The sequence below is a fragment of the Podarcis raffonei genome, chromosome 4 (genome assembly GCF_027172205.1).
Source record: "Podarcis raffonei isolate rPodRaf1 chromosome 4, rPodRaf1.pri, whole genome shotgun sequence".
Lineage (NCBI taxonomy): Eukaryota > Metazoa > Chordata > Lepidosauria > Squamata > Lacertidae > Podarcis > Podarcis raffonei.
The window spans coordinates 8,062,235-8,087,653 of NC_070605.1; the positions used below are offsets into that span (position 1 = coordinate 8,062,235).

Below are 25,419 nucleotides of genomic sequence, written 5' to 3' on the forward strand. Positions count from 1 at the left end.
TTTACTTCCCTGTAAAGAAAGTGGGGAAAGGAAGGTAAAATCCACTGCTTAGATCCTGGGAACGGACTGCCTTGAAAATGAATGCCGCATTGTGAAAGGCACGTAATAAATTGCTTTTGACAGCTAACTCTGCAAAAAAGATACAGTGTTTCTGGCTGACTTCTCCTGGTTTTAGAGTAACTTTTAAATAGTTGGAATTGATACAGTCGTCTTTTTTGATAAACTGGGGGACTTAAAAAAGTTATTTTTCAAAGTTACAAGTCTGACTGCAACTGTGTCCCCCTAGAGGAAGTTGGACATTGTTACAAAAATAATTGAGCCAGGGAATTTTCCACTCCATAACAAAGCCCAGCTGTGGGAGCGACCTTGGACTTATCTGGAGTGGTATGGCAGACGGGAAAGAAAAGTTAGATTCGACTCAAGAGAAAATATTGAGGTCTGGCAGAATTCGCACGGACCTCCTCCGAAGGCTGGCGGTGGGGTGGAGAGACCCCACCGCCAGCCTTCGGAGAAGGTCCGAGGACAGTGGGGAAGACGCGCTGCGCTTCCCCGCTGTCCCGGAGATTTCCCTATGGGCTTTCGTCTTGCGAAGGAAGCCCATAGGGAAATTCGTTTTGCGAAGTGCCTCCAAAATGGAAAACCCTTTCGTCTAGCGGGTTTTCCATCTTGCGAGGCGTTCGTCTTGTGGGGCACCACTGTAGTTCCTGTCAGGGGGAAATGCGGGATATTATTATTATTATTATTATTATTATTAATCCCAACCTCTCTTTAATAGTGGCCAACAAGTGGTTCCATGAACATGGACAGGAATTTCGGAGGCCGTGTGGCACCAGCCCGGAAGACTAAAATGTTCAAGTGCTCTCAGCTGGGTTCGGCGAATGCCAGGGGCTCAAGTGTGGGGAGAGAATCTGGGCCCACTCCCTATCTTAACACAGCCTGGTCCGGAAAGACCACCTCGGAGTGAACCACGGCCAAACCACACCTTGGCAAAGATTTTCTCAGGCATCCGAGAAAGAAAGGACCTGTTGATGCAGCACATGGTTAAACTATGGAACTACCTGCCACTGGGCGCAGTGGTTGGCCACCAACTTGGACGGCTTTAAGAGGATGGGGCAGATTCATGGAGGAAAGGGCTGTCGGTGGCCTCTGGCCGCAATGGAGCCACAGTCGGAGGAGGTAATGGTTCTGAATCTCAGTTGCTGAAAGCCACAAGAGGGGATAGTTGCTCTTGGGTTCGATTCCTGATCGCAGGTTCCCCATGAGCCTTTGGCTGCGACCATCTTGGCTGCGAGTCTTGGAAGACCTGCTCCCTGCCTTGCAGGTCTTTTCCCACCTGGCCTTGGAGGGCAGGGCCTGGACTGACTCCAGCTGCAAAAGCTGAGGCTGAACTGACAGTGTATGGTTTTTTGTTACCGGTACAGTGGCACCTTGGTTCTCAAACGCCTTGGTACTCAAACAACTTGGAACCCAAACAGTGCAAACCTGGAAGGAAGTGTTTCGGTTTGCGAATTTTTTTCCGGAAGTCGAATGTGCTCCGTTTTGAGTGCCACACTTCTGTTTTGAGTGGTACACTGAGGTCTGTCTGTTTTTGCTATTTATTTTGCATTTATGTTTTTGCGGCTTTTTTCTGTTTTTGTTTTTTAAATTATAAATTTTATTAGTATTTTCCACACAACATCATGAAAAATATCAAAAAATAACAATACATAAAACACAAAAACCAACATTAAAAAAAGCACAAGAAAACAAATCCATATCAGTTGTTACTGATTGATTGATTGATTGATTGATTGTGTGACTGCAGTACATTGTTTATTGCTTTCATTTTATGGATCAATGGTCTTGTTAGATAGTAAAATTCATATTAAATTGCTGTTTTGGGGGTTATTTTTAAAAGTCTGGAACGGTTTAATCCCTTTTGCATTACTTTATATGGGAAACCGCGCCTTGTTTTTGGAGCGCTTTGGTTTTGGAACGGACTTCCGGAACGGATTAATTTTTTTGTACCTTTCTTCTTAGATCTTGTTATGATTTACATGAAAATAGTTCCATTTGTTTTGTCTAAAATCCCTGGTAGAGGACAAGGACCCTGAGATCACATTAAGGGTAGCCAAATTCTGTGCAATTTCCATAAAACTTAGGGAGACAGCTGTGCGATCAAAATAATTAAGGTTTTAAATTATAATTTTAGGTTATGTGTTAGTGACTAAGTTTTAATTTATATATTTTTAAACTGTTGCTATATCTGTATTGATGGGATGCGGGTGGCGCTGTGGGTTAAACCACAGAGCCTAAGGCTTGCCGATCAGAATGTTGGCGGTTCGAATCCCTGCGACGGGGTGAGCTCCCGTTGCTCGGTCCCTGCTCCTGCCCACCTAGCAGTTCAAAAGCATGTCAAAGTGCAAGTAGATAAATAGGTACCGCTCCGGTGGGAAGGTAAACGGCGTTTCTGTGCGCTGCTCTGGTTCGCCAGAAGCGGCTTAGTCATGCTGGCCACATGACCCAGAAACTGTACACCGGCTCCCTCGGCCAGTAAAATGAGATGAGCGCCTCAACCCCAGAGTCAGCCACTACTGGACCTAATAGTCAGGGGTCCCTTTACCCTTTACCTTATATCTGTATTGTTCCTGTTATACCCAATTGCAAATTCAAATGTATCCCTATTGTGTTTTATGACTTCCTATTCTCATTTTATTTAATCTGTGGACTGTCAGGTGTGGGACAGGGGATGCAAAGGTCTACGAAGGTGGGAGCAACCAGATAATCTATACAGACACACAGCCCAGGCTTGCAACAAGGAGATATCATTCTGGTGCTGCTTGCCAGAGTGGTGCATGCTCTGGTTATCTCCCGCTTGGACTACTGCAATGTGCTCTACGTGGGGCTACCTTTGAAGGTGACACTTAAACTACAACTAATCCAGTATGCGGCAGCTAGACTGGTGACTGGGAGCGTCCGCCAAGACCACATAACACCAGTCTTGAAAGACCTACATTGGCTCCCAGTACGTTTCCGAGCACAATTCAAAGCATTGTTGCTGACCTTGAAAGCCCTAAACGGCCTTGGCCCAGAAGACCTGAAGGAGCGTCTCCACCCCCATCGTTCTGCCCGGACACTGAGGTCCAGCTCCGAGGGCCTTCTGGTGGTTCCCTCCATGCTTTTAGAAAACATCTGAAGGCAGCCCTGTTTATGTTTGATGTTTTATCATGTTTTTAATATTCTGTTGGGAGCCACCCAGAGTGGCTGGAGAAACCCAGCCAGATGGGTGGGGTATAAATAATAAATTATTATTATTATTATTTCTTTTGCAATCCAAAGGTCTAGACACTTGATTTCTTTCATGAACGGAAGCTGAAATTCACCATCAAAACATACACATGTCCTTGATCAGAAGCTGCCACAACGTGAAGTTTTTCCTGACACATGGAAGCACTGATGGGAACAGCTTCGCCGGTTGATTTCTGCCTGCTCTGCGGCTATTAAAGGCACCCAGCCCACCAAAAGGCAGAAACTCTCAGTGGCAACCAAACTGGTGCAGCATGCATGTGCGGGGGCGAAAGAAAGCTGCTTTCTTCCCAAGGAGCTGTGGATCCACACACCTCCCGGGGGCCTGAGGCCAGCCGAGTCAATATTTGAAAAAGTGAAATTGTGGTTAACTGGAGCAGAAACGGACTGTGCCTCTTCTTTCAGAGAGAGCCTCTTGGGAGACAAAAGAATGATACACGGTCTCTCCGCCCCACACAAGCCCCCTCTCTTTCCCTCTCCGCCTGTATCTCACACGTCCAGCCGTCCACAAGCCCCAGACATTGATGGTATTTCCCCCACTAAGAGCTTAAAAATGTGAGTGTCTCTTTTAGAACCAAAAAGATTTGATTAAAAGTTAAAAGAAACAAAACAGTTAAGTGCTTTGTTGGAGCAGGCTGAGATTCACCTAGTTCAAGGCTGGGGAATATTTGGTCCTCCAAATGTAGTATTATTATTATTATTATTATTATTATTATTATTATATTAAATTTGTATACCACCCTTCACCCGCAGATTGCAGGTGGTGCATAACATAAAAATAGAGAATGAGGATCTACAATAAAATAAAAACCAACAACGCACCCTCCCACAAGCACATTTAAAAGGCCGTAAAATGATGTTGGATTACAGATCCCATCAACCTTGACTTTGGGCTGGAGCTGATGGGAGACTTGCTTTAGCTGGCCTGTCGAAGCCATTTCCTGGGATTGTGGCCCATAGCTGTCAACCGTCCCTTATTTGGCGGGAAACTCCCTTATCCCAGCGCCGTGTCCCGCTGCTGTCCCTTATTGATGATGTCCCTTAAATTTCCCAGGTTTCATGCTCGCCCGGCTTGGGAGGGAAGCAACGGCTTGGGGTTCTCCGCCACGAGAGAGAGAAAGCGCGCTGCCGCCATCGTCGTGATGTGAGGAGTTCCACCGGCCCTTCCCCACCCGGGGGGGGGGAGGGAGAGAGACTCTCGTCCACGGTGCCCGCGAGCCCGGAGGCAGCAGCGGTGGTGGCAGCTGAGGCGGCGGCCTGAGGGAAGAGGAAGAGGAGGGGATGGGGAGGGACGCAGAAGGGCAGCGCTTCAGCAGCCGCCGCCGTGCCGCAACCGCCTCATGCCGGATTGACAGCATCTGTCAGTCCTACCAATGTATGTAACTCTTTACGATAGCAAAATCCCTTATTTTGACTGCTGGTCTCTTATTTTCGAGGCTGCTGGTCCCTTATTTTCAAATCTGTAAGTTGACAGCTATGTTGTGGCCGCTGTCATATGCTGACAGCTCTAAGGAGCCACAGGTGTTGGCAAGGAAGACAGGGAAAATTAGCAATCAGACAATCCAAAAGTTCAGTAAAGAATGAGATAACTATAGATTTTATTTAAAAGAAGATTGTTCCCATATGAAACCTTTTAACATGTTTTGACTAATTGATGCAATATAATATGTTATAAAGAATATAGACAATATATCTTAGGTTAATTGTTATAACAGAACGCAGTTAATGAGGAAATGAAGGACCCATGCTGAGAGAGACAGAAGTCTTAAAGTGTGCAAGAACTTTATTTTATTTACAGTGGTACCTTGGTACCCAAACGCCGAAAACCCAGAAGTAAATGTTCCAGTTTTCAAACGTTTTTTGGAAGCCGAATGTCCAATGCGGCTGTCGGTTTCCTGGGCGCCTGCACCAATCAGAAGCTGCGTCTTGGTTTTTGAACATTTCGGAAGTCAAAAGGACTTCCAGAATGGATTAAGATAGTAAAATTCCTGTTAAATTGCTGTTTTAGGGGTTGTTTTCAAAAGTCTGGAACAGATTAATCCGTTTTGCATTACTTTCTATGGGGAAGCGTGCCTTGGTTTTGGAACGCTTTGGTTTTGGAAAGGATTTCCGGAACAGATTAAATTTGAAAACCGGATTAAATTTGAAAACCAAGGTACCACTGTATATGTAACATATATTTTTGGGTAACATTTTTCTTACTATGTAATGTATTTTTGCAAACTTACAGGTGGTATGTTTTCTTTTTACTTTTGTGAAGCAATATTGAAAATCGGTGCTGAGTGCAGCGTGGGGGCTATCCCCTTAACACCTCAGTACAGGAATATACCCATATTTTTCCATCTATAAGATGCCCCCATATATATGACGCCTCCTATTTTTGGGAACTCAGATTTTTAAAAATGGGGGGAGATGGCCCCGTGCATAAGACACCCCCTCATTTTTGACATTATTTTTTAGGAAGAAAACCTAGTCTTATACATGGAAAAATACGGTAAATTTTAAAATACAGGTATCAAGGGTTTAGCCAGTACAACATCAGAGTGGGCAATAACTTTGGACCAAAAACAGTATAAACGGGACATGTCCACGTTGTATGTCTGCAATGGTGATTTTTGAAAAAAACACAAAAACTAACAAGATTATTAGCAAAAGGGCGATTCTCCCCCAACCTGAAAACTCCCAGCTTTTCAGTCCTGCAATAAAATTGCTTTTCGCCAGCTGCTTCCAAAGAGGCTCCCCCCGTCTGGGGGGGGGGGGCAAAGCTGGTTGCTGAGTTTTGCGTTTGAGAGATCAGAAAAGAGAGAACAGCCCTGCTTGAAGCAGACCCGGGTGTCTCCTGCACGTCCCGGACTCCCCAGATTTGGCACTTATCCACCCACTTATGCAGTTTTTGCAAGGAGGTGTGAGAAAACTCTCTGCCAAGGGCATCACATTGCACAGACACAGGGATCGCTATTCTGCGCCCAGATTCCCGGAGTGGCTGTTAATTATTACTCTTTCCTTCCCCAAACAATCAAACTCAAAGCGAGTTCTCAGGGAAGGGGGGGTGAGTATGGGGGGAAAGTAATACTGACCCACCTTATAGGGTGGTTGTGGGGAGGGATAATTAATCTAAAACAACATTATGCACTAGAAATGCTAAGCATCTTGCATTAAAATCTCCGCAGTGCATAACTGAGAGTACAGTGGTACCTCGGGTTACAGACGCTTCAGGTTACAGACTCCGCTAACCCAGAAATAGTACCTCAGGTTAAGAACTTTGCTTCAGGATGAGAACAGAAATCAGGCGGCGGCAGCAGGAGGCCCCATTAGCTAAAGTGGTGCTTCAGGTTAAGAACAGTTCCAGGTTAAGAACGTTCCTCCAGAACGAATTAAGTTCTTAACCCGAGGTACCACTGTACATATCTTAATAAGAGCACATTTCATGTAAAAATAAAATAAGCAAATGCAGCAAATGCATTGAACTTATTGTTTGCTATGTCCATGGAGTTTTCTTGGCAGGGATACTGGAGTGGCTTGCCGGTTCAAAAAGTAGAGACATCACCTTGCTGACAAAGGCCCGTCTAGTTAAAGCTATAGTTTTCCCAGTAGTGATGTATAGAAGTGAGAGCTGGACCATAAAGAAGGCTGATCGCCGAAGAATGGATGCTTTTGAATTATGGTGCTGGAGGAGACTCTTGAGAGTCCCATGGACTGCAAGAAGATCAAACCTATCCATTCTGAAGGAAATCAGTCCAGAGTGCTCACTGGAAGGTCAGATCCTGAAGCTGAGGCTCCAATACTTTGGCCACCGCATGAGAAGAGCAGACTCCCTGGAAAAGACCCTGATGTTGGGAAAGATGGAGGGCACAAGGAGAAGGGGACGACAGAGGACCAGATGGTTGGACAGTGTTCTCGAAGCTACGAACATGAGTTTGACCAAAGTGCGGGAGGCAGTGGAAGACAGGAGTTCCTGGCGTGCTCTGGTCCATGGGGTCACTAAGAATTGGACACGACTAAACAACAACAACAACAAAACTGTTTGCTATACACAGCCTCCTTCCTATTGACTGGAAGGTTTTTGTACAAACATAAAGCATGACAATAAAAATGCACTACAGTGGTAACTTGGGATGCGAACAGGATCCGTTCCAGAGCCCTGTTCACATCCTGAACAGAACGTAAGACGCGTCTGCGTTTTGCCACTTCTGCGCATGCGTGTGACGACATTTTGAGTGTCTGCGCGAGCAGCGAAACCCAGAAGTAATGTGCTCCGTTACTTCCGGGTCACCGCGGAGCGCAACCCGAAAATACTTATCCTGAAGCATATTTATCCCGAGGTATGCTGTATAATAAAAATCTATGAGAGTTACAGGAAGTCCCCAGAAAGAAAGCAGCAAAAGCTTTGGCAAATCTACAAATTATCAGAAGGCGTCAGGATAAAACCTCATTTAGCAAATATGCATGAGCGACTGGTCCAAACTTGCGGCTGCTGCAGGGAAGTTTCAGTAGGTCTAAGATATTGGGGGGTGCTGCCACCCAGCGGTCTGTTGCATGTAGCACAGAAAGAAAAAAAGACTCATAGAATTGAAGCGTTGGAGGGGCCTCCAAAGGACATCTAGTCCAACCCTCCCATAACTCAGGGATTACAGCTGAATAACATGACAGGTGACCACACAACCTGTTTATAGATCTCCTCCAATGTTATTCCTCCCCCTGAAGGGATCCCTCTATACTGCTTCACAATTTCCTCGGAGGCTAAGCGAAGGGCCTTTACCTGTGCCCGTCTCAACTGTTTTCCTACAGCAGTTCTGTCGGGTCGTTATTCCAGAGTCCCCATCGCAAACAGAACATGCACCTGTAATGACACGGCTCTGGAGACTATGGACCATGTAATGCTCTTCTGTCCCAACTGGACAGATGAAAGATCTCGGTTTTTAACTCCTCTCATGAACAAGCTTCATCTCCCAATCCAGCCCTGGATAGTGTCCCTTTTTTTGCAGGATTCTGATTGTTGGATTACCGAGATGACAGCTAACTTCCTGCTCAGTGTGATGAAGAGGAAAGCGGCACTAACTTCTCTTTAACACCACAGCTGCAGTCGATACGCTGCACAATCGAACGAAGTTCCAAGTAGCTTTATTGTACAAGGTCAATGGGGCTAGGACAAATCCGAGGAGCTGAAGGACCCCTTTAACGATCCTCCTCCACCCTCAGCAGTTTTTTTTTTGGTCTTTTTGTTTTTGTATTATCGGTCACTCGATGTTTTAAATCCCTTGTCGCTTCTGTTATCTCTCCCCCCCCCCCCTGTAAGTATTTGCACAGGACGATATCCACCTTTACCTCCCCACCCCCATTTTATGTTGTTATTTCTATGTATATCATGCTATGGCCACACGGCTAATGCAATAAAATCTATTGATCTCCTCCAATGATAAAGAGTCCTGCACCTTCCAAGGGAGCCCGTTTTCCGCTGTCAAAACGGCTCTTGCTGTCAGAAAGTTCTTCCCGGCGCTTAGTCAGAAGGCAAAAACATGGCCCTCCAAGGAATCTGAATGTTGGAAGCTTCAGGGCAGACCAAATAAAGGCCTTTGTATAGCACAGAATAAAACTGGTGGGGTTTGCTATGCATCACATCTGTCCTGTGTTCCTGCCTCCCTGATATTTGACCTGGAAATGCAATCGTGCCTCGGCTTGCCTGGACAGAGAGAACTCGGGGTCGGTGTGTTGTTACGCCACTCCAAAAGGGACATGGGTGGCGCTGTGGTCTAAACCACTGAGCCTCTTGGGCTTGCCAATCGGAAGGTCGGCGGCTCGAATCCCCGCAACGGGGTGAGCTCCCGTTGCTCTGTCCCAGTTTCTGCCAACCTAGCAGTTTGAAAGCATGTCAAAGTGCAAGTAGATAAATAGGTACCGCTCCGGCGGGAATGTAAACGGCGTTTCCGTGCGCTGCTCTGGTTGACCAGAAGCGGCTTAGTCATGCTGGCCACATGACCCGGAAGCTGTATGCCGGCTCCCTTGGCCACTAAAGCGAGATGAGCGCCGCAACCCCAGAGTCGGTCACGAATCGACCTAACGGTCAGGGGTCCCTTTACCTTTACTTTATATACAAGTTGAGCATTAATTTAATCTCAGAGCATTAATAACCCCCAAGATCTCGCTTCTGCATTAATCATAGCTTTGACTCCAGCACAAAGCAAGCAGATCTCCGTGTCTCCAGCTTCCAGTTCACACACAACTCTGCGTTTTGTTCTCCTACCTAGCGGCTGGTTGTCATGCCCACCCATTTGTTCCATGGCACTGATCAACTTCTTTAGCTATGCTAACTGCGGTGCATAATTCGCCAGCCAAATCCATTCAAAGGGCTACTTTGGCAAGGTGCTCTTATACTAGAGTTTCCCAAACTTGGGTCTTCAGCTGTTTTGGGACTCCAATTCCCATCATCCCTAGCGAGCAGGACCAGTGGTCAGGGATGATGGGAGCTGTAGTCCGATAACAGCTGGAGACCCAAGCTTGGGAAACCTCGGGACTCATACATTTCACCTCCAGAGACAGAGGATCCCAAGAATTGGAAGGGACTCAGGGCATCATCCAAACTGACCCCACACTCTGAAACCCGTAACAATATATATTTTGCACGAACCTCGCTTCTGTTGCCCCCCACACTTTTGCTCCTGGCCCCTCCCACCCCCAGGTGACCCCCCAGGTGAAAAGAGGCCCCGCCCCTTTTAACCTCTATCACCTGCCCCGTTTCCCACTATATACAAAGAACCATTAAACGCACAAACAATTTGTTGTTAGAGTGGGAATTGAAGGATGAAACAACCAAAGTATTAATGATAAAGTGGGCAAAGGATTTTGGCTATACAATCCAACTAGAAAACTGGGAAAGATTGTGGAAGGTGGATATCAATTTCACAGCCTGTTATATGATGAGAGAGAACATGATGAAAATGTTTTAGCGCTGGTACCTCACTCTGAAAAAATTGGCGAAGATTTACAAAAAGCAATCGAACTTATGCTAGAGATGTAAGAGGGAGCTGGGAACCTTTTATCATACATGGTGGGGATGTAAAATTGTAAAAAAAAAAAATTGGAACGAGGTATATGAGGTGAAAAAATTACTGAAGATTTCGTTTGCCAAAAAGCCACAGGCTTTTTTTGTTAGGCTTAATATCAAATGACATTCCCAGAGATAAATGTATTCCTTTACGCAACAGCAACGGCCAGAATACTGATCGCAAAGAACTGGAAGGGGGGAAAATATCTTATTAGAATGGCAAACTCTGTGAGTTTGTGGAACTGGCAAAATTGACGGCAATTATTAGAGGCCGTTCAAATCAGAGAATAAAGAGTGGGATGGAGTAAAGGAATATATGAAAAAACATGGTTCCGGAACTGGAATATTAATAGATAATGTGTAAAACGTGCAGGGGTAATCAAGAAAATAATTAAAATTAACTGAATAATGATTAAATTATAACAACACAACAAGATGGAAGTAGTAAAAATTTGAGATCACACGTGGGTGAAGGGGAGTGGGGGGAATGTGAAATATTTATAATATAAAGTTTCAATACAAAATTTCTAATTGTGATGTATTTGTATACAGCAAATAAAATTTTAGAATAATTAGGTATATTTTGATTTATGTAACAGGTGTTTTTTTTTGTGAAACAAACATGGATGCTGAATTTGATGTTTGTAATTTTTCTTTTTTCTTTTTGAAATTAATAAAACAAACACACACACACACACAGCCGCACCACGGCAGGTAGCGAAATATTTATTTCATAAAACAAGGGTGGTCGTCATCATCAGCAGGGAGTTGACAAAAAAAAATCTCACCCCCCCACAGAAAAAAATGTCAACAGTACAGTATGTGTTATTTAAAGGGGGCAAGGCTAAACGAGGACTCTAGTCTTTGTTGAACCAGATATGGTTTGCCTCCCTCCCCAGAAAAGGGGTAGAAAATTATACTGAAGGTTCAGAGTTTGGGGTGGGAAGGAGTGTTTGGGGGGTGTGGGGGTGCGGGAAAATCTAGGGACGCTTCCCAGCCCCCGAATGTAGCAAGTGACCCACAGACTTAGTACCTAACCGAAGGGGGACCGTCACCTGGCGACTCTGCGTTGAGTTTTGTGATATATGCTGCATACGCCGTGGGAGAGGAAGCGATCGTTTTTCAATCTGGTTCAAAGAAAACCACCAAATCGGCAAAAATCGGCATCGAATGCGCAGGCAGACGGGCAACCACTTTCCAAGGCAGCTCATTCAAAAGCCAGGAGAAGAGGGGGAAGACAGGAGACCCCCAAAAGCCATTGGAAGCACCATCATCCTAAACATCTGACTGAGTGGCGATTATCCAAGGGAAGGAAGGGAATACCCCTGGAAAAAAATTGAAGGGGGGGGGAAATAGAGCCCTCCCTGCCAAAACAAGGGACACAGCAGGGTCAGGTTCGCCCGTCCGACTTCCAGAGGCGGTCCCTTAATTTTGGGCTGCTCCCCAGTAAGAGGAGAGTATCCTTGGGTACCACTGCCAGACCTGAGCAGGGGGAAAAACAAAAGGTGACCAGGAAATGTTGGTGGAAATTTGGAAACTGCACTGGGAGGGGTCTTCCTCTCCTGGCTCCCCACTCCAGCTGGTGTTTGGGGTCTGAGCGCCATTTCTGGAGACTGGGCAGCAACCGTGCAAGTTTGGGTTTTTTTCCTCCAGCCCAAGGATCAGAACGGGGGGCTCCCATCTTAGACGCGAGGGCCATTGTGGCAGAGAAGGCAAGAGACCGCAAGGGCAGGCTGCTCAAACAGATTTAATTTTTTTGGCAGGGCTGTGACTGCACATTAAATTCCAGAAACTTTTCCAACCGGAAAACGTTCGGGGCATCAATGTGCAGGGTGCGTCTTCCAATATGCCTCGCTCATCTTTCCTGCGTGAGGAAGAAGTCATAGCCCCTATTCCTCAGCTTGGGACATAGGCACAAAACCAACCCACCACCCCCAATCTGGCAAAGGGTTTGGCTTTTCTGGGCCTGACAGGGCCCGATCCACCAGGAAGGTCTCTGGCCAACACCCCTCCGAACTGAACAGGAACCGCACAAGGAGTTTGCAAGAGAACTTCCCAGGGGGTGGCTGGGGATATTTCCCAAAGTCTTTCCTCTTTGCTTGTTGCGTATTATTTCACATTGCTTCTCTTCACCTGTTTGTTTTTTGCAAGAGAGGACAGAGAAGGATTTGACTGCAGCACGCCTTGAAAACTATCAAGGCTCCTGACACAGCTTCTATCCCTGCCTCTAAGAGTCACGGACCCCAAACCCCAATGCAAATACGCTCCTCTCTCTCTCCCCTAGTATTAAAAATATTGCTCAGGGGGGCAACTCTCCTGTTCTCAACTGGGGCTTGGAAGTGCGAACGCATGAGAAACACCTCCTCAAATACAGAGAGGTCTGGGCTCTAGGACGTTATCCCCACCAGAGCCCTGGAACTGAGAAGGACCATAAAGGTGCTTTAAATCTAGGGGTTGCTCCCTTGAAATTTAGCTGAAGGATGCCCAAACCATCATTTGCAGCCCAGAAGCAAAGGAATGGCCTGCTCTCCTCCCCCATTTCTGTAATCCTAAAACTACACCGCCCCCGGCCCTCTTCTTGCTTGCTGTTGGTTGGCGCGATTGCACAGCGCCGTGTGAATCTGAACTGCCCAATTCTTGCAGCTGTTTCAATGCCACTGGCCAGCAGGGAACATCTGGAGAACCTGCCGGGCTGGGCTCTCAAACATCAGGCTGGGGGAAACCTCAGAAAACCCCCCTGCTTTTCAGCCCCCTTCCTGAATCTTCACATCTGCAGCCCCCTTGGTGGACGCAGGTGTGTCAACCAAACCGAAGCGCAGCCCACGTTCGCTGGGGAACGCAAACACAGGAGGTCGGTCAAGGTGGCGACAGGCCACAAGCCACGGATGGAGAGATGCGTCTCGGATTTCTACGCATCGTGGCAGCCTGCGCTACTGAGGACTCGCCAGGAGGAAGAGGGTGGGAGGAAGATTGGCCCAAGCAACCCAAAAATGAAAGCCCTGCTCTGGAGGAGCGAAGCAGAGAGCCCAGCTTTGAAATGGCGGGATCCTGCATGCTTAAGAAAAACCAAAGGGGAGAGGGGGCTTCGATGGGGTCCGTCCAGGCCAAGGATTTCCTAAAACTTCCAGGAGGGGCTGTGCAGAGAATCCTTCGCATCCACCCGTGATTTCGCAGAGAGCCGGCTTACTTCCTTCAGGGCGACGGGAAGGAGGCCGCCTCCCCCCCGATCCGGGGATGGACCAGGTTGGGGGTCCGGCAGCAGAAGGTTGGCGCCAGTTGGTCCGAGTTGGCAACTGAAAGGGATGGCCGAGGAGGAGACAGAAAACACCATAGCCCTCTGGTGCAGGTTTATTTACAAGGGGAGTCGGTGCCGGGAGGACCGTCGGGGCATTAACAAGCAGGAAAAACACTGTGGAGGGAGACAGAAAGAGAGGTAAACTCAGAGCAGAATTACAGCGCCATGTTGCCCGAGCCAGCGAGCCCCTGCACACTCAAGCAACGGGTCACAGGCACCATGTAATACTTGCTCCGCATTTGTGAGAATGAGACGGGCCCATCCTGGTTTCGCCCAGTCGCCCACAAGCAACAGGTGTAAACCGTATTTTTCGCTCCATAAGACACACCTTTTCCTTCCTAAAAAGTACAGTCATACCTCGGGATGAATATGCTTCAGCTTAAATATTTTCGGGTTATGCTCTGCGGCGACCCAGAACGGAGTGCGTTACTTCTGGGTTTCGCCGCTCGCGCATGCGCAGACTCTCAGAATGACGTCACACGCATGCACGGAAGCAGCAAAACGTGACCCGCGCACATCCAGACGTGTCGTACATTCGCTTCAGGATGAGAACGGGGCTCCGGAACGGATCCCGTTCACATCCAGCGCTACCAACTGTAAGGGAAAATGTCTGTGCGTCTTATGAAGCGAATGTGTGCTCCTTGGAGCCAAATCACCCGAGTGCCGCGCGCGCCGTTGCCCCGCCCTCCCAGGCTGCCGGCGGCCTCCCCTTTCCCCTGAAGCCCCGGGAAGGTTTGGGAAGAAGAAGAGGAGTTTATATTTGATATCCTGCTTTATCACTATCCGAAGGAGTCTCAAAGCGGCTCACAATCTCCTTTCCCTTCCTCCCCCACAACAAACACTCTGTGAAGTGAGTGGGGCTGAGAGACTTCAGAGAAGTGTGACTGGCCCAGGGTCACCCAGCAGCTGCAAGTGGAGGAGCGGGGAAGCGAACCTGGTTCACCAGATTACGAGACTACTGCTCTTAACCACTACACCACACTGGCTCTCTGGTTTGGGAGTGGCGGGCAGGCTGAGCGCTGTTGCCCCGTGCTCCATTGGGGGTGGGGGGGTGGGAGCCCTGCTGCTCTGCCAGCAGCCTCCCCATTCCCCTGAAGTCCTGGGAAGGTTTGGGAGCCATGGCCCCTGTCCGTCCCTCCTCCCCAGCTCACTTTAAAGCAGAAAACTGCTGTCTCTCGGTGCCTCCTAATTCAACCGCTAAGGCTTGATTGCCTAAAGGGATTCTGAGCTCCATTTGAAGTTCAAAAATATTAAGTTTGGGGATTTCTTCAAGTAGCAGTTTTGCAGAACTAGTCATAAATACATGCAAAGCATCTCCACAAGCCAGTACAGTGGTACATCGGGTTAAGTACTTAATTCATTCCGGAGGTCCATTCTTAACCTGAAACTGTTCTTAACCTGAGGTACCACTTTATAGCTAATGGAGCCTCCCGCTGCCGCCGCACAATTTCTGTTCTCATCCTGAAGCAAAGTTCTTAACCTAAGGTACTATTTCTGGGTTAGCGGAGTCTGTAACTTGAAGCGTCTTTAACCTGAAGCGCCTGTAACCCGAGGTACCACTATAATAGTGAGCTCAGCTAAAACCGAGCAGCCACCTGGCTCAGTAACAGTTTGACCTGCACAGCTATTTCCATCCGATCAGTGCTATCTGGGCAAGATAATAAGTGAACTTTGGAGTTCAGTCAGATGTGATAATAATGCATTTTCTTTTTTCAGGCATTGCAGGAAACTCCCCCCCCCCCCGTTGTATTTCAGGAGGGCAGGAACAGCGCCACGTGGGCGACTTTTGTGCAAGGGAAGAGGCCGGTCTAGGGCTGCTTTTGCCCGACGAGCCTCACCATTGGAATCCACCGATGGGCTCTGTAAACCTGTGACGGATCAGGAACGTGGCGACGGCTTCGGCAACCTGGAAGAGAACGGCCGGAGATGTTAAAAGAGAAAACAGAAAGGCTTGCATGTGAAGGGAGCCCTGAATAAGCCCTGCCTCCCTGCAAACTATCAGGGGCACTGTATAAATAAATTTATTGATTAATCGATTAATATTCTACAGTCTTTTAAATGTGTTTGCAGGAGGAGGGTGCTATTGCTTTGCTGTTTGTGCTTAAACTACAGTATTTGTGTTTTCATCTAGCGGTAGCTAGACTGGTGCCTGGGAGCAGCATCCAAGACCACATAACATTTGAAAGACCTACATTGGCACCCAGTATTGGCTCCCAAGCACAATTCAAAGTGTTGGTGCTGACCTTGAAAGCCTGAAACGGCCTCAAAGGCCCAGTAGACCTGAAGGAGCATCTCCACCCCCATCGTTCAGTCCAGACACTGAGGTCCAGCTCCGAGGGCCTTCTTGTGGTTCCCTCCCTGTGAGAAGTGAGGTTACAGGGAACCAGGCAGAGGGCCTTCTTGGTGGTGGCACCCGCCCTGTGGAAGGCCCTCCCACCAGATGTCAAAATGAACAGCAACTACCAGACTTTTAGAAGACATCTGAAGGCAGCCCTGTTTAGGGAAGCTTTTAATGTTTGATGCATTACTGTATTTTAATATGTTGTTGGAAGCCGCCCAGAGTGGCTGGGGAAGCCCAGCCAGATGGGTGGGGTATAAATAAATTATTATTATTATCATTATCATTATCATTATCATCATCATCATCTCGTGAACCACCCTGAGATCTTCCAATGAAGGTCAGTTTATAAATCTAAAACAAACAAACAAATATTCTGCACCCCTCCTCTTAAACCTTCGCCTTAGAAGCAACTGGTCAGTCAGACGGATAATAATAGTATTTTTATTTATACCCTGCCTTTCCCGGTTTAAAAACTGGGCTCAGGGTGGCTAACAGCAAATATAAAACACTTCAGAGGTCGCTACAGGGCCAGGTTTAAGGTGTTGCTCTTAGCATAAAAGGTAAAGGGACCCCTGATTATTAGGTCCAGTCGTGGCCGACTCTGGGGTTGCGGCGCTCATCTCGCTTTATTGGCCGAGGGAGCCGGCGTACAGCTTCCGGGTCATGTGGCCAGCAGGACTAAGCCGCTTCTGGCAAACCAGAGCAGCGCACGGAAACGCCGTTTGCCTTCCCACTGGAGCGGTACCTATTTATCTACTTGCACTTTGACGTGCTTTCGAACTGCTAGGTTGGCAGGAGCTGGGACTGAGCAACGGGAGCTCACCCTGTCGTGGGGATTCCAACCACCAACTTTCTGATCGGCAAGCCCTAGGCTCAGTGGTTTAACCCACAGCGCCACCCGCATCCCTGCTCTTAGCATACAAAACCCTTAACAACTTGGGATCAGTTTACCTGCAAGGTCGCCTTGCCCCGCATGTGCCCACCTGACTGCTGCAATAGGCGCTGCTTCAGGTGTCCCATAATACCTGCTCTGTATTTGTAAGAACTCAACATTTTGGTGCGGCCACTTTTACACATTGGAACTCCCCGCATTTGATATCTAGCAGGAGTTTTCACTGTACAGACGTACCTTGGAAGTCGAACGGAATCCGTTCCAGAAGTCCGTTCGACTTCCAAAACGTTCAGGAACCAAGGCACGGCTTCCGATTGGCTGCGGGAAGCTCCTCCAGCCAATCGGAAGCCACGGAAGTCGCGTCAGACATTCGGGTTCCAAAGAACGTTCGAAAACCTGAACAATCACCTCCGGTTTTTGATCGTTTGGGAGCCAAAACGTTTCGACTCCCAAGGCATTTGAAAACCAAGGTACGACTGTACTGTTTTCGGCACCTGCTAAAAACAAGGCAACCCGGCTGCTTGGAAAGTTGATGCAAGTCATAATAACAATTATACAATTTATTATTTATACCCCACCCATCTGGCAGGGTTTTGTGATCCGTTAACTCTTTCTGAAGGTCTTAAATTACCGTTGCTGACTTTTCTCAGGGATAATTTTATGGTTTTATCTTTTTTTTTTTTGTTAACCGCTTTGAGGTTGCTGGGGTTATTTTTTTACCCCCCACTCAAGCAGGGTATAAATAATAAATAAATACATTTTACAAAAAACAAAAACCAAGGGGGTGAACTGGAATTCTGCCCTCAAAGCCCCAGCTGCTCCAAAATGTCACTCACTTTGTCTGGAGCGTCTTCGTGGACTGCGTGGCCGCACTGCGGAAGGACTTGCATCTGGAATTTCCCTGCAAGGGGGCAAGAGAGGGTGAGGCAGGACTCCCAGAATCCTTTGCTCCCAGCCTTCTGCATTTGACTCCATGGTTCATAGGCAGGGAGAAGGCGGTGGCAGCCCAAGACATGGTTTTTTTCCCCCAAGGTAAAGTACAGTGGTACCTTGGTTCTCAAACGCCTTGGTACTCAGACAACTTGGAACCCAAACACTGCAAACCCGGAAGGAAGTGTTGCGGTTTGCAAACTTTTTTCGGAAGCCAAACATGCTCCATTTTGAGCGTTATGCTTCCATTTTGAATGCCACACTTCCAATTTGAGTGCCACACTTCCGTTTTGAGTGTTATACCGAGGTCTGTCTGTTTTGGCTATTTATTTTGCGCTTTTGTTTTTGCAGCTCTTTTTTTGTGACTGCGTGGAACCCAGTTCAGCTACTGATTGATTATGTGACTGCAGTACATTGTTGATTGCTTTCATTTTAATGGATCAATGGTCTCGTTAAATAGTAAAATCCATGTTAAATTGCTGTTTTAGGGGTTGTTTTTAAAAGTCTGGAACGGATTAATCCCTTTTGCATTACTTTCTATGGGAAAGCGTGCCTTGGTTTTGGAACGCTTTGGTTTTGGAGCAGACGTCCGGAACGGATTAAGTTTGAGAACCAAGGTACCACTGTAGATGGATGCCACCCTGCATCCCACATTCAAAAGCTGACTGAACCAACAGTGGACCCCACTGTGACGTTAACGTATGAGTGCCGGAGGAGAAATAGTTAAACAGGTAACCCAATCAGAACCCAGGGGGTGGAGTCAGTGGGATTATAAAACCAGCTCTGGGAGGGGCAAAGGGAGGAGTTAGGAGTTGGGTGGTTGGTTGGAGTGGAAGTGAATTGGGATAGAGTCTGTGGGTAGATTGAGTTAGTGTAGGGAAATAAGCTGAGTCAGGAACAGTTAGGAACTAGGAAGACAAGTCAATATCTGAGAGGTGGTTTAGTGAGTGAGAGCAGGTAGCGGAAGTTATAGGTCTGGATAGGCAACCCATGATTGTAATTCACCGATACCGTTTATGATACCACACGCTTGTTAAACTGCAATAAGTAAACAGAAGTTTATGTTCCAATTTATACCCTGACTGGACTCAGTATTGTACCAGGTAGGGCCTGGGTGGTGGTAATAGCGACCCCTGACCAGTCATGACCGACTCTGGGGTTGTGGCGCTCATCTCGCTTTATTGGCTGAGGGAGCCGACATTTGTCCACAGACAGCTTCCAGGTCATGTGGCCAGCATGACTAAGCTGCTTCTGGCGAACCAGAGCAGTGCATGGAAACGCCGTTTACCTTCCCGCTGGAGCGATACCTATTTATCTACTTGCACTTCATGCTTTCGAACTGCCGGGTTGGCAGGAGCAGGGACCAAGCAACGGGAGCACACCCCATCGCGGAGATTCGAACCGCCGACCTTCTGATCGGCAAGTCCTACGCTCTGTGGTTTAACCCACAGCGCCACCCGCATCCCTGGGTGGTGGTAGCGAGAAATAAATTGGTGGCACAGGGATCAATAGACGGTGAAATGTCCGGGGACCCTGTGTGATCGCCACAGCCACTAGCAATGGGATAGCTTCCTCCAGCACACCTGGGGAACAGCAGCAGCTGCTTAGCTGAGGAATCTCTGCGTGACAGGCCTCAGGAGCTTGTCTCACTCTGCACCCGAGGCCACCTGAACTCCGCAAACCCAAATGCTGCAACGGTCTACATGCAAGTTACGGGGATTTGCGTTTTGGGTGGAGCCAAGCACCCAGGAGGAGTGCCAAAGCCCACCCACAACCGACGGAAATTTCAGTGCAGCTTCCTCCCAGGTTTTTGGGATTAAATGCACTTTCAAACGTATCCGGAACTTGTCTCGATCCTTTAAACCAGGCATGTCCAACAGGTTGATCGTGATCTACTGGCCTATCACAGGATGTCCCTGGTCGATCTTTGTTTTTTTGTTTTAATATAATATTTATTAAATCCTGATTGATCTTGGACCCCCTGAGAAATCCCCACCAGAAACAAACAAGAAAAAACAAACTCAACAACGCTGGCTCCCCAAAAATAGCTCAACAACCCTGGTCAATCCTTCAATAATGGGTAGATCACTGCCAGTTCTTTTATACTGGGAGTAGATCGCAGTCTCTTGGGAGTTGGACGTGTCTGCTTTAAATAATCCGAATTAAATAATCCCAATTAAAAAAAATAATCCCAATTAAAAAATAGCACTTTGGAACGACAGCATGCGTTCAGACAACACCCTGGTCCCCACTTCCCAGCTTTAAGACCTCTAATTCCCAAGCAAAGGGCCGATCTATCGGAGGTCATTGTTAGAATGACATTATCCAGAACCGGCTACCACTGTCCCTGCCTCCTGTTAGATCCCTCGAAAGACAATCCCCGTGATCCTCTTGAAAACCAATCAGAGTCCAGGATGTCAGCATATTTACCTTGCATCTGGCCAATGGTTAGATCTTTATCCAGTCTGTCGACACCTAAAAAACGATCCCAGGGCATGGGGAAAAAGAGAAAAGGACGAGAAGGTTTTTTTAAAATAAAAAAATCAAGTTATTTTGCCCTGCTGGAAATCCCGCAAAGGGGGGTGGAGGAGAAGAGAAGGAGTGAAGCATAATCCAGAACTTGCTGGAATTGCTGTTTGTAGTGGTCATGTGGGATTGCTATGAGGAATTATGAAAAATGAAGCAAGCCATTGTGTCTGCGGTGAAAGCATTGCTTTGACTGGGTTTGGGTCATTGACATGATTTCTGATCAATCCCACAAACCTCTGCATCTCTGCCCCATTTTCTCTATGCCTGACAGTAATGCATACTATCACAGACCAGTTGCTTACCCGGCATCCTGGGTATATAAAAATAAGGAGGCATCTTTGATGGAGGTAGCTTTGATGTAGCTTTTGCTAATCTTTAGGTAGAACTTAGGGCCAGGAACAGAGTTCACATGGAGGTGGTAAAATGCCTGTCGTTACTGTGGGTTTATTACCTCCGGGGTTTGCTAAATGCATTCCTCCTTGGTTCCTGTTTATTTAGCCTAAACATGTATGCACGTTTAGGCTAAATAAATATAGTGCCTGGCGTGCTCTGGTCCATGGGGTCACGAAGAGTCGGACACGACTAAATGACTAAACAACAACATGTATGCATGCTCAAATAATACATAGTTCTTTGTAGGTAAGAGGGTTCCTCTGATCTGACTTTGTCCCCACGTGGGGATTTTTTGAAATGCTCAGAGGAAATCTGATTGGTTCTTACAAACGCTGTGTTAAAGTTCTTCCTTTAACATTCCTTCCTTTGCTTTGGGAACGCCTCAGTACGTGGCTGCAGAATGCTACCTGTAAAAAACACCCCTTCCTCCCTCACAGGGCAGACTAAGCCAGGGCAATCTGACCTGTGAGCAGTGACAAGGAGACTCTCCACAAGGAACTGGGGGGCGGAGTGTCTTTGTGGGGCTTGCAGAAGAAAGCGAAGCCAGAAATACACCTACCGGCCAAAAGCAGCAGCTTGGGAACTGAGCAGTTGAGGAAGAGGTTCGAGAGACCCCGGAACCAGCCATCCCAGTACGTTTCCGTTTTCGCCAGCTCAATCCGCCATGTGTAGGCCACATCCTTCTTGGTCTTTATTTCGGGGTGGGATAAGGGAGACAGAAGATGTCCGCTTTAAAACACCGGAAACGCAAACTGCGAGCATTGGGTTGCAGTCCTCCAGATCCCGGAGGACTACAACTCCCATCATCCCTGACCGTTGGGGCAAGGCTGATGGGAGATAGAGTCCGGAAGTGCCAGAAGGCCACAATGTTTGCCCCAGCCCTGTTGTATCCCAACCTGGATCCATGGAAGCGTAAGAGGAGGGGAGATTGCTGTTAATATTATTCCGAACACAATTCAAAGTGTTGGTGTTGACCTATAAAGGGTAAAAGGTAAAGGACCCCTGGACGGTTAAGTCCAGTCAAAGGAGACTATGGGGTTGTGGCGCTCATCTCGCTTTCAGGCCGAGGAAGCCAGCGTGTGTCCACAGACAGCTTTCCAGGTTGTGTGGCCAGCAGGACTAAACTGTTTCTGGTGCAACGGGACACCATGACGGAAACCAGAGCGCACAGAAATGCCATTCACCTTCCCGCCGCAGCGGTACCTATTCATCTAGTTGAACAGGTGTGCTTTCGAACTGCTAGGTTGGCAGAAGCTGAGACAGAGCAACGGGAGCTCACCCCGTCGTGGGGATTTGAACCTATACAATGGCTTATGCCCAGTATACCTGAAGCAGCGTCTCCACCCCCATCGTTCAGCCCAGACACTGAGGTCCAGCTCCAAGGGCCTTCTGGACGTTCCCTCCCCACGAGAAGTGAGGTTACAGGGAACCAGGCAGAGGGCCTTCTCGGTGGTGGCGCCCGCCCTGTGGAACACCCTCCCATCAGATGTCAAGGAAATAAACAACTATCTGACTTTTAGGAGACATGTGAAGGCAGCCCTGTTTAGGGACATTTTTAACGTTTGATGTTTTATCGTGTTTTTAATATTCTGTTGGTAGCCACCCAGAGTGGCTGGGGAAACCAAGCCCGATGGGCAGGGTATAAACAGATTATAAATAGTATAAATAGATAAATAGGGTATAAATAGATTATTATTATTTATTATTATTACAGCGGTACCTCTGGTTGCGAACGGGATACGTTCCGGAGGCCCATTCGCAACCTGAAGAGAATGCAACCTGCGTCTGTGCGGGTCATAATTCGCCGCTTCTGCGCATGCCCGTGACGTCATTTTGTGTGTCTGCGCATGCGGCGAAACCTGGAAGTAACCCTTTCCGGTACTTCCGGGTCGCCGCAGGACGCAACCTGAAAATGTGCAACCTGAAGCAAACATAACATGAGGTATGACTGTATTAGGCTGCTGAAGAAGAATTCAGAGGTCGTGGGGAAAGAGAGAAGAGGCAGCCTGTGGGTCAGGGATGGGGAAAATCTGTGATTCTCTAGATGTTGCTATACTCCGACCCCATCACCCCTGCCTGACAGCCCAACAACAGCCAGAGGTCTGCGGTTATTCTCCCAATCCTGACAAGATGCCTTCCTCACCTCTGCATCGTCATCCTTCTTCCTTTTGTTCACGGATTCTCCGTTTTCGTCTTCCTCCTCCTCTTCCTCCTCCTCTATGATCCCCTCCACGATGGTTTTGGGACCCCCGGGGCTGGCAGCACCTTCGCACCTGGTTCAAAGGAACAACAAGGAGTGATGGAGACCTGGACAACAAGACCCCCAAGTCAATTTGAAACGCTCCACCTTGGCCTTAACGGGAGGGCAAGAAATACCAGCGTGTTAAATAGGAAACTGAAGTTATTGCATCCGATGTAGCTCCCAGAATTTTTAGTTTTGGTTTCCAGAATCCCAGGGGCAGAATGCATTGCTTCCTTCCACGGTCAAGGATGTGGGATTTCTGTAAAACTCATTGATTCCCTCCCCCTCTTTCTTTTTTCCTTTCTCCTCCTGTGATGAGGCTGTGTTTTAATGTTTTAATGTTGTATTCTAATCTTGTTTTTAAGTTGTATTCATTCAACTTGTTTTTATTATTGGTTGTTAGCCGCCCTGAGCCCGGCCTTGGCTGGGGAGGGCGGGGTATAAATAAATTTTATTATTATTATTATTATTGTCCGCGAGGCCAGTGTCACGGACGCAAGACTGCAGTCTGACCACAAAACTGGTAAAAGCCAGTTGAGCGGGGAACCTAACAGCAGAATGCTAGAGTGAAAAACAACTCCAGATAAGGTACAGGAAGGGTTCTAACAAACACAGTCGTACCTTGGATTTCAAACTCCTTGGCTCCCGAACAAATCAGCTCCCGCACTGATTTGTGAGTGTTCCGGTTTTCGAACATTCTTTTGGAAGCCGAACATCCGACGGGGCTTCTGATTGGCTGCAGGAGCTTCCTGCAGCCAATCCGAAACTGCGCTTTGGTTTCTGAACGTTTTGGAAGTTGAACGGACTGCTTTATTTTTGCTGTACAGTCGTACCTTGGAAGTCGAATGGATTCCAACTTCCAAGCTACAACTGTACAGCAAAAATAAATCAGTTGAGTAAAGTTGAATTTTGAGGACTGTGGTTGGATGAAGAGTTAGCTAGAACAGCTCAGAATATGTATATTTTTCCTATGTAGAGGGCATCGTAACACAAAGATCTTACAGATTCTTAGGTCTTTGTCCTATAAAGCATTACTGAATAAAGCCTGACCAACTGGATAAGGGATGTGAGCCTCTGTACTTGAACCCCCAAGGAAAATTTCTCCCAGAATGGGGTAACAGGGATTAAGTGGCATGGAAGTACCATATTTTTTGCTCTATAAGACTCACTTTTCCTCTCCTAAAGAGTAAGGGGAAATGTGTGTGCGTCTTATGGAGCAAATGCAGGCTGCACAGCTATCCCAGAAGCCAGAACAGGAAGAGGGATCGCTGCTTTCACTGCGTAGCAATCCCTCTTGCTGTTCTGGCTGCTGGGATTCAGAATATTTTTTTTCTTGTTTTCCTCTTCCAAAAACTAGGTGCGTCTTATGGTCTGGTGCGTCTTACAGAGTGAAAAATACAATATTTAAAGATAAAGGTTCAGATTTGGAAGACTGCAATGTGGTCCCACTCAAAACATGGCTTTCAAGCCCCACTCCCCCAATACAGTGGTGCCTCGCAAGACGAACGCCTCGCAAAACGAAAAACTCGCAAGACGAAAGAGTTTTCCGTTTTTGAGTCGTTCCGCAAGACGAATTTCCCTATGGGCTTGCTTCGCAAGAAGAAAGCCCGTAGGGAAATCTCCGGGGACCTCTTTTAAATGCTGGCGGTGGGGAGCAAAGCCTTTCGCCCCCCTCCGGCCTTCAGAAGAGGTCCAGGAAGGCCGGCGGGGGCCGAAAGGCTTTGCTCCCCACCGCCAGCATTTTAAAAGCGGTCCGGGATAGCAGGGAAGCGCTTTCCCGCTATCCTGGACCGCTTTTAAAATGCTGGCCGTCGGGAGCAAAGACTTTCGCCCACCGCCAGCCTTCAGAAGACCTCCGCTGTCCCGGGGGCTTTTAAAATGCTGGGGGTCGGCAGCAAAGCCCTCCTGTCCCCGGAGCTTGCGGGGCGGGAGGTGGGGAGAAGGGCTTTTCTTCCCACCGCCAGCCTTCAGAACAGCCTTCTGAAGGCTGGCGGTGGGAAGAAAAGCCCTTGTTCCCCCCCCCCCCAGCCTTCAGAAGAGGTCGGGGGACAGACCTGGTCTGAAGGCGGTTTCCATAGGAACGCATTGATTGATTTTCAATGCATTCCTATGGGAAACCGTGCTTCGCAAGACGAAAAACTCGCAAGAAGAAAAAACTTGCGGAACGAATTAATTTCGTCTTGCGAGGCACCACTGTATTCCTACTACGCTTCAGAAAAAGTCACAGCGCCCGGCTGTCCAGCAAAGGGGAGGCAAGTTCCGAGTCAGAATTCTATGTATTGTTAAAGTATTTTTTGGTTGTGCCTTTCAAAAATAATGCCCGCATAATTCCTTTTGCTCCTTCTGCTGTGCCTGATAACCCTATGCTGCCTTTGATTATCTACAGGACCCCCCCCCCAAAAGAAAATAAAAATCTAAACTACCTGACTGGGGTTCCTCAGAGGGATTTTGGGGAGAGCACACACACTGT

The 25,419-nt window shown here is 47.7% G+C and overlaps 2 protein-coding genes across 3 annotated transcripts in view; one reads left to right on the forward strand and one right to left on the reverse strand.

The window, feature by feature from the left end:
- P4HA3 (prolyl 4-hydroxylase subunit alpha 3) overlaps positions 1-1,624 on the forward strand; it is a 33,809-nt gene extending 32,185 nt beyond the window's left edge. Inside the window, exon 13 of the mRNA XM_053385095.1 lies at positions 776-1,624. Coding sequence (XP_053241070.1) covers positions 776-846 — 71 coding nt within the window. The 3' untranslated portion in view covers positions 847-1,624. The remainder of the gene's footprint in view (positions 1-775) is intronic.
- PPME1 (protein phosphatase methylesterase 1) overlaps positions 1-25,419 on the reverse strand; it is a 252,123-nt gene that overhangs the window by 203,995 nt on the left and 22,709 nt on the right. The window contains exons 9-14 of one of the 2 annotated variants that reach the window (XM_053385107.1): positions 22,851-22,980; positions 21,267-21,396; positions 20,216-20,260; positions 17,692-17,756; positions 15,461-15,528; positions 13,660-13,736 (exon numbers count right to left, since the gene is read on the reverse strand). In XM_053385107.1, the coding sequence (XP_053241082.1) occupies positions 13,718-13,736; positions 15,461-15,528; positions 17,692-17,756; positions 20,216-20,260; positions 21,267-21,396; positions 22,851-22,980 (457 nt within the window). In that variant the 3' untranslated portion in view covers positions 13,660-13,717. Of the gene's footprint in view, positions 1-13,659; positions 13,737-15,460; positions 15,529-17,691; positions 17,757-20,215; positions 20,261-21,266; positions 21,397-22,850; positions 22,981-25,419 lie in introns of those variants that run through there. The other variant, XM_053385106.1, reaches the window with a different exon arrangement.